The sequence below is a fragment of the Drosophila melanogaster genome, chromosome 2L (genome assembly GCF_000001215.4).
Source record: "Drosophila melanogaster chromosome 2L".
NCBI classification, from domain to species: domain Eukaryota; kingdom Metazoa; phylum Arthropoda; class Insecta; order Diptera; family Drosophilidae; genus Drosophila; species Drosophila melanogaster.
Window position 1 is genome coordinate 7,653,704 of NT_033779.5, and position 12,147 is coordinate 7,665,850.

At 40.0% G+C, this 12,147-nt stretch overlaps 1 protein-coding gene across 11 annotated transcripts in view; it reads right to left on the bottom strand.

The window, feature by feature from the left end:
* The window catches only part of Slob (Slowpoke binding protein), a 33,074-nt gene that overhangs the window by 11,699 nt on the left and 9,228 nt on the right, over positions 1–12,147 (bottom strand). For 3 of the 11 annotated variants that reach the window (NM_001273282.1, NM_001038792.1, NM_058001.3), the window contains exons 1-4: positions 5,489–5,864; positions 2,297–2,760; positions 1,842–1,961; positions 1,351–1,518 (exon numbers count right to left, since the gene is read on the bottom strand). In NM_001273282.1, coding sequence (NP_001260211.1) covers positions 1,351–1,518; positions 1,842–1,961; positions 2,297–2,397 — 389 coding nt within the window. In that variant the 5' untranslated portion in view covers positions 2,398–2,760; positions 5,489–5,864. Of the gene's footprint in view, positions 1–1,350; positions 1,519–1,841; positions 1,962–2,296; positions 2,761–2,975; positions 3,040–3,481; positions 3,533–5,488; positions 5,865–7,994; positions 8,072–9,085; positions 9,172–12,147 lie in introns of those variants that run through there. The other 8 variants (NM_001273283.1, NM_001201782.1, NM_164756.3 and 5 more) reach the window with 7 other exon arrangements.

Below are 12,147 nucleotides of genomic sequence, written 5' to 3' on the forward strand. Positions count from 1 at the left end.
AAATGAGTTCAATCAATCTTCAAAGCGTCGTAACTTATAAAACATTTAAGAACTTAAAAAAACATAATAAGGTTTTCAAAATAAAAACAAAGATGTTCTAAATCAATCGTTTTCATCAACAAAACATTGAGAAAAATTCAAATTAAAGCCTTTTTAAAAGCCGAATAAAATTGCTAAACAACCTTTTCCGATTTATCGAAGCAAATTAGCTAGGGTCAAACCGTTCTGGGAAATGCTTAGATATATAACGTCATGGATAGATACTTTACAGTCAGACGAACTCGATTGGCGGCGAACTGAAGTTGAAATATTCGGATGCCGCGCGTAATTAACGTGCTCGTGTGTGAAATTTTTTATTGCATACTTTGCGGCACTACCACATGCATATTCACCTGCTCGTTAGGGGCACACAAACACACTCACACCAACTCACACACGACAGACACTTACACACACGAACAGATGCTCACGCTCGCTTGCACATTCATCATACGGCTCAGCACGTAGAATTGTGAGGAGTGTTGAAGAGAAGGGGGGAGGACGGGAGGCAGGAGTCCTCACAGATACTCACACACACAGTCGAATCAATTTTTGCGCCCTTTTTCGAGCGAACTTCTGCCAAGTTGATAATTTAATTTGCAATTTTTGTATGGGGTGCCTGGGCATCTAATTTGAAGAATTTTCACCTTGGCAAACTTTCACCTACCGCTGGAACAAAAGAATAATAGGACATAGGGGTGGTTGGGAAATGCATTCTATCATCGCACTTAATGCTTTGACTTTGGCAATGCCTTTGGCTTTTCATTTTGAATGAAGAAACTTTTTAACTAAAGTTGGGCAAAATATTCAGCAAGCGAGAAAAAGAGTCTGTTTAATGTTAAGGGAAATGGGTATATACACATATTTTTTGGATTTAAAAAAAAGCATTGCCCACAAAAGCTTTCAAGTTAATTGCTTTTTTGTGGCTGCCTTTCAAACCTCTTGAAAACATTAGACACATTAGTTGGTTTTTCCTCCGAATTACTTGCGTTATCTCTATGTATGTATATACTTGTGCATGTGTGTACATCAAAATAAGTTCGAATAAAATGAATTGTTTGGTGATTTTTTCTACGTGTGGCAAACATTAAAAGCATTTCAGGTTCATTTCTATTCGTTTTTGGCATGCAAAGTGCTGTAGAGCTAAAACGAAAACTCAAGTAAAAGAAAACAAACTCGGCAAGCAAAAGAAAAACTTGGCATCGAAAACTGTACACTAGTGAGGCTGATTCTGATTTTCAAGTGTGAGTGCAAGCTAAATACAAAAATATATTAATTTAGTACAGTTTAGAGTAGAGTAGTAAATGCAACCTTGTTGTCAGTACTGAATCTATGGTATCTCTACTTCCGGTTTCCGCTGGCATCGACTTGCTAAAGAAGAGCCTAGCTAGATTGTCTAACCTCGCGCTAACCAGCGGCGATTTCTCCGAGTGCTCGGATAGATCTGAGTTATCTTGCTCCGAGCTCGCCGACCGATTGCTGCAAATAGAAGGGTACACAGTGGTGGTTGCGGTGGGTGTTTTTTGGTTGGTTTGGTGGGTATTTGGCAAAAAAAAAAGAAAATATACAAAAGAAAATACTGCGATAAGTGTGTGTTCTCTTCATAACTTGATTCGTCAAAGAAGCTTCACTTAACGAAACCAAAACGTGTGATAAACCAAATCAAAAATCGAGGTACCTGTGCACTGTGCTCGATTTTGCTTGAGTGTGTGAGTGGGGCTCACACACACACACCCGCACACACATTGCAAAAGTCCTATATACACACGCATATATATCTCGCCGATCGGTTGGGTACTCACCTACTATAGATCTGTCGGCGATTGGCAGCTGTCAGGGCCGAGACATCGAACTCGATCGCCGAGTTGGAGCGTTTCAGGCCGTTCGCCTTGTGCAGCTTCTTCATAATGTTCCTCACTTTCCTATCGCGTTCGAAATCGGTTATCGGGTGCATTTAGTATTGAGAGACAAACATTGACATTGACATTTCGGAATTTCAAACTTTTTTCTAATTAGGCGGTTGAAAAGGATTTACTTTGCTTTCAGAGGTATCATTAAGTTTCCGAAGATTAACGTTTTTTTTTTTTCTTTACTACTAAGGAATTGGAAGTGAAAAATATTGAATTTTAGAAATGCTGACAAATCTTTGAAATGCAATTTTTTGTATTAACTAAATGCCTCAATCTGCAAAATGTTCGTTTCCAAAGCTTTTCAAACAGTTTGGAGTTCCTCAATTCTTGGGGCACGGAGCACTCACTTTTCGGGCACTGGTGGTCGGACGAAGGGATCGTGTCCTGTGACGGCACTGTTCCGATTGTCGATCCGCTGCTGCTGAGCGGCCTTGTTGAACTTGAACATGGTGAAGGACTTCTTGGCGCTGGCCACCTCACACACACGAACGATGATCTTGCGACTGCTCTTGAAGACCGTGTTCAAGGTCTTGTAGACGAGAATGGAGACGGACTTGGGGGTCTGGGGATTGTGGTGCGAATTGTGGCTGGGCTGCTGTGTTAGAGGTGTGGGCAGAGATTGCTGCTGCTTCAGTTGATGCACTGGAGCATGCCGCGCGGTCGACGCCGATGATTGTGATCGGGTGATAACTTTGCTTTCCCTCTGGAGATTATTCCGATGGCACTGATCCCGCTGATCCCGGTGGCAGCTGATGATGAGCTCCGGCTCCGGATGCGACGCTGCCGGGACGTTGACCTCGCTGCAAGTGTCCTGTGGTGTTTGCAAGTGTTTTTGTGGGGAAGTTTCGAACAAAAGTTGAGTGGCCACGAAGAAATGGAAAGAAATATGCGGTAGAACGATTTAAAAATTGATTAATCGCGAATCGAGAACGTAGCACAGCAACGAAATGAAAACGAAAACGGACAGAAGCGCTTCGTGGAAAGTAAAATGGGGAAATCATAAGCTATTAAAGCCATTTCTATTACCCCGACATTTGCACTTGCTCAACAATCGTTCAAAGAGTGTAAAATAACTTGGGTTTAATTATTGCTGTAAAAGACAATCACAAAAGCATTTTGATAACGAACTTTGCCAAGTCCTTTTGTTTCTTTTTCAATGTGTGTTTGTGAAACGGAAGGATAAGGATAATTAAATGAAGGATAAAACATGCTTTAGGGCATATGCCAATTTACCAATTCAACTAAACTAATTTACAGCCAATTTGTATTAAAGCGATATCTAATTTTAGGAAATTTGCATAAAAGTATTGCGTGAAACTCAAAATAAATAATCCAACGAATTTCAGCGTGTCTTTAGTGTTGATATCTTAGCAGCCAATTGAAGTTGTAAAAATCAAAATTAGTTTGCTTGTGTAAAATTGTGTTTTTTTTTTCAGCTTTGCTCTGGTGATTTAATTTGCTCTCAATTTGGTGGCTAATTTTCATCGCTCGATAATTTGACTTGCTGATGCAACGAAAGCAAATTTACCTACCGACTGCGATCTCTTAGGCAAACTTCGCTACAGTCCAAAAATGCAAGACACCTAAATTCAGGGTTCGATGTTTACAGAATTTTAGTTTTCAATTCGATTCATACGTTTTGCAGGGGTGAATGGTGGGAAATCAGGGGGAAAACAGCATTTAATGAATTCCGATGAGAGCGAAACCCACTTGACACCGATCGATTTCAATTTGCAGGTTTATTTCAATTATTTGATTTTCCCCGTTTAATTTCACAATCGCTTAATTTTTCGGTTGCATTTGACGGTGGTTTGTCTAAGCTTAATTGAATTTCGCCGTACTCTGACAGTAAAGCAATCTAAAAAACTATCTGGAGCGAAAGTAATAGTTGGAAATAGAATGTATATATCTACATTTATTTATTAAAAATTATTTTAATATCAACCAAATTTTAGCTATTCTGATACCCCTATATATTCCGTTTGAGAGAAGGTCCATAAACTAATGGATATTAATATTTGTTATTAAAATTCCAAATATAAAACTTAAATTTTAAGAAAATTCAACAATTGTTTGACAAAGTTTGAATTTTCAAGTATTGTAACTGCAAGCAATACTGTTTGTGAAGAGCACGCTTTGTTTTAGCAGAACAGCAATTAAAATATCTGATCCGATTTCTATTTCAGATACCGCCGCACATCACTCACTACTGTGGCTTTTGCTGTTTTGTTAATTAAAAAGTACACGCCCCTTCGGCATGCGAAACTTTTGAAGTTATTTTACCGAAAGCGAATGCGTTGCAGTTCAACGAATGTCCTTCACACGATGAAAAGTAAACCACAGCAGCAATAAAAACAACCTCTTCTACGCCGGCAACAGCGGCGAAACAATAGAAAAGGACTTTAAAAGACGCTTAAATAAATCATACGCCCCGTGCGTCGCGCCTCTTTTTTCCCCTCAACAGCCGCTTTACATGTTTGTGTGTGCGGCATGACATTGAGCTGAGTGTAGAACTGAACCAGCCTTAGTTTTTGCACGTGTTACCAACACTTTACCACCCCCCTCGCCGGCCTATTTGTCTAATTGTCTAATTCTAATTTTAAATTGTGCTTAAAGTTGCTGTTGTGGACTGGTTTAATCGTATTTGTTTTTGCCCAGTGCGGGCAAAACCCTTCCACCGCCCATTTAGCTATATACGAACCGCACACAAATGCTCAAAGTTCGTTTCTGCCTTCTACTTTCAAGACACTTTATTGATTTTCCTTTTGGGAGCGGTGTAAGTGGTTCGTTTTATTTTCTTTTAGCTTTCAGGTGTGCACTAGACAATCCCCATACCGCCCCATTTCCACCTGTCTGGGTGTCAAATTCGTATTCATATTCACAATCACGATATGTGAGTTCTGTTCTGGCTTATCCTTCACTTTGATTATTGCATTATCCTGTCCGTCACTGGCTTGTTCATTGCAAATTAAATTGTCAATTTCGGTAAATGGCTGTAGGAAACGCAATGGAGCGCGGAAATAGCTCTACACAAATGGAAACAGATGTCATTAATCAATATGGGGTTTAGTTCTGCGTTTCAGACACTAATTCTCAGCACTTTAATTGAATCGTCTTTGGTAAGAGCTCAATATCAATATATTACTCACGCCTCGAGTTAAAAATAGCTGATAAATGTGCCCTTAGGCAATAAGTAAATATTTTTTTTTTTGGGTATTATGTGGGCTTCAAAACAAAATGATTAAGAATGAATGAATAATAAAGTGAATGTTACATTCTGAAACCAAAATTTTTCTTGAATATTTTTTGCGTTTACTTTAAGAAAACTTAATTCGGTATAACAAACGTCACTTTTGGTACATAATATTGTCATATTTTTTATGTTTAGCTTGATTAATCTACGTAAGTATCACCATCACTGGCTGTACAAAATGACTCCATTATTTTCACTCATTTAATCTGCCACTGAAAATATCAGGGACCAAAATAGAATTGCACATTAAAAATGATGATGATGAAGATGATGAGGGGAGTGGCACCTGCTTTCGACGATGCTGGGCTTTTTCCACCCTAGACCAGCACTTTCCACGACCTCTTCGCCTTCATTATGGTTGCACTCATTGTTGATTGGGTCAGACAAACTTGAATAAATTTTTAAATAGTTTCGGAAAAGTCACAAAGTTGGGAAAGAGTTGACGGCCGCGCGCCGTTTAATGGATTAGAATTTTTGGGAGCACCGAAATTAACTTTGCAAAGTTCCACCTAGTTTTACAAAGTAGTTCACTCGCTGACGCGCCGAAATTTAGACGAACTTGGTTGAATATTTAAGCCATAGAAACGTGGCCAGCACGGTGCTCGGGTCGTCCGTTAATGAAGGTGCGATTCGAGTATCGTTTCGCCTGGGGCGAAAACTATGAATTTTCTTCATTCCAGTCGAACTGAGGTGTGTTCTTTGTATATACGTTGGTGAATGGTATAGGTACTAACGCCGATTGTGGGTGAGTGGCTTAGAGTGTTTGCGTGTCCATATCGCTTCACGTTTGTGGTTGTATTTGCGGTTGACTTGTCGGTCCGACGACTAGCCCTCTCACTCGCTCCCCTGCCAATCGACCGACTGTCTGTCTGTCTCGCTTTCGACTGTGTGTTTTTCCCTTCTAACTGGATTATAAAAATTGATTTTTAATTTTTATGACAATTTTCCAACTGACTCATGGCGAGCACCGTCGCTTGGCATTCGCAAAGAATGCGCCTCGTCTGTTCATTCCATTCCCATCAGCTCTCCCTTGGCCAATGGAGCAACCGAATTACCCACCATCGAATCCCATTTGAACTTGGCATGCCAGTTTGTTTTTCTTGACAATGGGCTAACAATGTATGGATAATTTACCGTGGGGCCAGCGATAAGAACGGCATTACTGGCACACGAACGGCAAGGTCAACGAAAGTACATTTTTTGGTTTGGGAACTCTTACTATTTATAAAGTTTAGGGAATGTTTTAGTTTAGTTCATGAATAAGCATATTACCGACAAGAATACATTTTGCTTACAAAATACGCGGTATATCCTAGTGCGCAAAATAATATTTTAAATAATGCTGATTTGCATTTGAATAGCCATTTTTAGTTTTCAAGCTTCAGGTTATATCTTCCTGTGGTTTTTATAATAATATTTCCTCAGCACATAAACTTTTAAATATACTGGCTTCACCGTTGCCTCCCACTGTGCCATGTCTGCCATTAAAAGTGTGGGAGGTGTGTGCTTGCGGCAAATAGTCGTGATGTTGCCCACTTCGTGACACATTAATCATGACCCGCTCAACGACTGTTTACCTTCGCTCTGACCAGCACCCATCCACCCACTCAGTGCTCACTCCATTTTCCACAGCTCCCAGGACATTCGGTTGTATGCAAATATTACAGTTTGTTTGTTTGCGGGTTTGCTTTTGATCGCTCCATATGGAAATTGGAAAACTTTTTACGCGCTGGCCTCGCGTGAAGCCAACATGAAAATTGAGGAGAGCAAAATGAAAATGGAAGCCGTTCGGCGCGGTCATTTGTCCTTAAAGTGCGTCCTAGCTGCGTGTCCTTAAGTGAAATTAATGCCCACAGTCTGACATTTACAACACAAAGGTACACAAGAATATTACGTAGCCATACTAGCGTCTCCACAAAATTTTACAAAAGTTAGTAAAAAAACCTAATAAACGATTTAAAAAAAAAAAAATTTATTTATCTTTCTTAAGTTATCTGTAAGTTTTACGGCTGTTGCGGTATTGAGCGTCTTGATTTATAGAAGTTCTACTGTATATTTATGGCATATATTTTTCACTGTCTGTCCGGACGAAGTGGCGCCAACAATCGTAATGGATCCTGGCATGAAAACGGGATGAGGAGACCCAATGGTCACCGCCCTCTAAATGCCGAAAGTCAACTGCGTCATTGTTTGGGGAGAACAGGCCAGCTCCAGCTGAATTTCCTCGATTTTCCGAGGGGTGAGATAAAGGGCCCCGGGCCAGGATGGCCAGGCCCATTTCCAGTGACCTTGCATCATTAACTTAATTGCTCAAACAGTAGTCGGTCCGTCCAATTGCCGGGCTGAATTATTCAGTTGTTCTGCTCGGCCAACTGGCAATTTTGCGTCTTTACTAATGTCACCACAAGCTCATAGAGGAAGCGCTGTCTCTCTCTATTCGGCGCTGCACTGGAAAAGCCATCCGACAGAACCGTTTTTCCATGGGGGCCGGTGAAAATCCCCCACGTGCATTCGGTGTGGTCGTTGGCCCGTTCACGTTGTCCCCCCATTTTAAAGGGGCGTCACGTGTAGCGGGGCTTAGTCCCCCCCACCACAATTTGACATTTTTTACGAAAACAAAATGCAGAGATACGAAGAGAAAAACCAGGCCCAAACAATTTTCACCGGACTAATTGGATTCAAGAGTTTTCCTGCTGCGCTTTTGTCAACGCATATTGCAACAGAAATATTCATATTTATTTATATATAAAAATTCACTGTCAGTACAGCCTAGCCTATAGTTGAATACATACCTGCATCGTCTTATCCAGTATGAAATTACAACAATTCCACCCAATATCAAACCACCTAAGGCACACCAAAAGAGGGTCTGAAAAGAATTGAAGAAAAAATGTAATTAGCAGTTAATATTTGCTTAAAGTAATTTATAAATCTTTGCAAATTTGGAGTCGATCATTTTTGTTATAAGAAATCAAAAGACCCTTTTCCTGATCCTTTTTACACATTACTTGTTTTCGTTTCTCAGCATTAAACGAATAAAAACACTTTAACGCTTTATTGACGGAGGTTACTAATCATTTGCGAAAATAATCTTTTTAACTTTGGGGACAGACGGACATGCAAGACCCAAACTTGGCATCAGATTTGGAGGTGGATCATCAATTTTGCAGCCAGAGATGTCAATTGCAGTTGGCATTTGGGGTCTGAGACGAGGCCAAAGAATGTCAATCCAGAAACGAGTCGATAGAAATCAGATTGTGTGTGCTGGAATTTGCCGATTCACTGGGGCACGGGGTCACGGATGATTTATTGATAAAATGTCTGGATAGATCATGAAATATGCATAGCCAGATGGAGGGGAAGGAAGAATTTTATTTATTACTGGCCAATTTAAGTGAATTATTTTGGTATTTTGGTTTGTCTCCTGTACATTATACATTAATTTGATTTAAGTGATTAATGATCACGAGTTTAAATCAAAGGTGACTTAATTCTATAGACCTTTCAATAGTGCTTGGGCAAACGAAGATTGAAAGTCACATTTGCCGCCAGTTCGGGATTTGCAAACAATTTTCGAGCAATAAAATTCAATTGCCAGGACACACACTCGAAGGCATCCTTTGTCCCCGGCTCTTGGGCTCATCCTGTCACTGTGGAACTTCCTGCCCGCCTGGCATCCTGCCAAAACTGAAACAATGCCACATCAGCCTTTCCACCATTTCATTCAGCATTTGTGGCCACTTGTCTCCGCCTAACTATTTTTTGGCAACGACTTTGGCTTTTTGGCCTGCCATTTTTATGCCTCAATAATTGTAGCAGCACAGAGTTGTCACGTTGTAAAAATTATAATAAATTATAGGAAAATTCTCGAATGGATACTTACAATCCAGTAGTGCGTTTCAGTTTGTCTGCTTGGATTCAATTGCATCGCACGTTCCTTTCATCTAAGAGCACGTCGCAGTTGGTTAGCTGCAATGGAAAATCCATAGATTGGGTTAAATAAAGTTTCATCTTAGTAATATGAGCTGGACTTGCAAGAGCGAAATTGTATTTCTATTCTCGTATTTCAAAGTTTTCTTTCTTCCAACTTGCTTCAAAAGCAGATTAGGTTAGAAAAAATGTCAAGTTAAACAACATCAGCTGTCTTATCGTACAAGAAAATTTTTGAATCGAAAAAAAAAGTTGTTTCTGGATTAATACCAAAATAAGAAAATCCCATTCAAAGCACTTGAGTGTGTGTTGGTTTTCCTGCCCTTTCCATCTCCTTGATGGCTTAATATCAAGCATTGGCCCGAAATCCAGTTGCTGTAATTACACATTTATTGATTTGTCTTTCGCTCGAATATAATTGCCAAAATAGCAAACACTGCCGCCCACTGAGTGAACTCAGCTGAGCCAACAGCAAAGGCGATTAGCTCTGCTCATCGAATTTTAAGAGCACTTTGTCCAGATTGGAGTGGTGGGAGGAGCGAAATGGGGGCGCATGTCCTGGAAAAGTTTCTACTTGGGGTCCAAGCTCATTGCGTTTGATTTACGAGGACTTGTTCAATGGAGCGCACTCAATATTTTAGTAGCTGCCGCCTCCGCAATTATCATCTTCAACGGGCCAAATGTCTTTGCCTTAAATGCCATGCCTTACTTTTGGCATTTACGCAAGTCGCAATGGAGGTGGGAAACGGCAAACTGTTGATTTTCCTCTTTTCCCATTGGAACTGTCAGTCATGTTGTTTTCCTGTTCGGCACGCGTCTGAACCTTGAACTTCTCCGGAAAATGCTGGATATATGCCGATTGCTTGACATTAGATTCTACTTCTGGAACTCATGAACATTTTTGAATCTTAAAAATCAAAATAAAATATACGAGTAACTCGCAATCGCATAAGTTAGTTCACTTTTTCTGCCAACGATATCGAAGCATTCTATTTAATATTGATCTTCTAATGCATATATAAATTCCTGTTTCAGACACACCCCTTAATTCAATACCTAATTCCACCTTTCCATTTGACCTGATTTATCGATACTCAATATACATTCCGTACAACAAAATATGCAAATATCTCCGACTGACTCTTCAAGTGTAATCAATGCTTTTTTACTATTTCAAGGCTCTGCTGGCGTTAAATTTGCATAGTGCCACTTGCGTGCATTGCATAAATAGATTTTTCACTCTCAAAAAAAACCGAAAACGGCTAAATTATACAGAAATAGGAATGGAATTGCAGTAAATCGGTAAGGAAAGTTAGGGGAGTGTAATGCGTGTAAATGTTTGGAAGTTCAAATGGTAATTCCCGCTAGAAATTTGTAGCGATTAAGTTCCATTGCTCGAACTTAAGTTACTTTCTAGTTGATTAGGCCTTACTAAGATCTTCCATGTATATATGAAGTACTTAAACATTATCCCCCATAGTCGACCTCATTTTTGTATTATTTATTTTCAATAGAACCGAATTAGCAATTTCGCATTCCACAGTACCAAATGAGGTAATCTGAATTGATGACAAACGATTGAGGATTGCAGGCCAATACTCGAATTTTATTCCCCAGGCTCTGATGTCGTTTTTATGCCGCACATGAATTCTGTCAACGTCCCATCAACAAACAGTCATATACGAGTGCCCCATACCGCCAAAAACCAAATGTGTTGGCATATGTTATGAAATTAACGAGTTTACTTTATGCGGGCGGCATTATAAACAGGCAAACAAAAATGGCCTAATAAAATTGTCAATAATGCGACACCCACATGCGGTGAGGAAATCAAATGAGGGTTAGCAAAGTGCGGAGAGTGCTGAGATAAATGCTGACAACAAGGACATTACTCATACGCAACGTGTGCACGCTTCGACTGGAAATCAACTGCAGCTGACCAAAAATCAGTGTCACTTTCAGCGGGTTCATTTATCATCGTTTTGCCTTGGCGGCATCCAAGGATTGAGGGTCAGAGGAGCAGGTCCTGGGTCCTGGGGCAGCTGTCATGTTGAGCTAGTCAACGTGATTTGTCTCGACGCCAGTCAAATCAAGTTTTTCCTAGAAGTCGTGCCCTTTCGCTGATGGCACACTGAGCGAAATGTGTGCACCAAAGAGGAAAATTATTTTGTCCACTTTTTCTTCTTCCTCTAAATAGCTATTGATCATTCGTTGTCAAATATTAGCTATCTGTTGATAGTTTAGCTCACTCTTTTATAACTTAATAATATGATTATAATCTTCACTATTTTTTTTATTGCGATGTTAATCTCTGTGCATGAAAACCGCACCCACTCTCGGGGTGGATGCGATGGGAAAATATGGTGCCAAGTGAAAACTTTCAAGGTCCCACGCACACATTTCCTCGTTGTTGCGTGTAAACTCATAATTTGGCGGCACGGTGAAAGTTTTGCTTAGAATTCGTTGTCGCTCAATTTGATGCGTGCGAATGGGCGGTAAGCGTGGGGCGTGGCTCTCTAGGCTATTATGATTATCGCTTGCGAAAACATTAATTAGAAGGTCATTGGCGAACAGCAAGAGCTGTTCGTTAATAATATTAATTAAGCCATTACGCTCAACTTCCATTTGGGTTGGTTGAGTGTCAATGGAATGGCATTACCCAAACTTAATTGAAGCAAAATGTAATGCGACACTGGGGAGGGGAATTACGGAAGGACTAATTGTAGCCACTTACACGTCAGGGTATTTATTCGAGTAGTAGTTTCAAGCTAAGCCAGCTAATTGCCTACTTTTAATTTTAGTTTGACTCCTTCAATGCATTTTCTTTTTATTCAAACTTAGGCTGAGAAGGTTGGACAACGTAAGGGTATATTTTTAAATTTTACAATACCACCATTGCTGTTAACAGTCAATATAACACAAGAATTCTGGAATACTGATAACATTTTGTGTCATTTCATTGAATTTTTAAATGCATCGCAGATGTGGTGCGAACTGTTTCCCTTAGATTTAGTT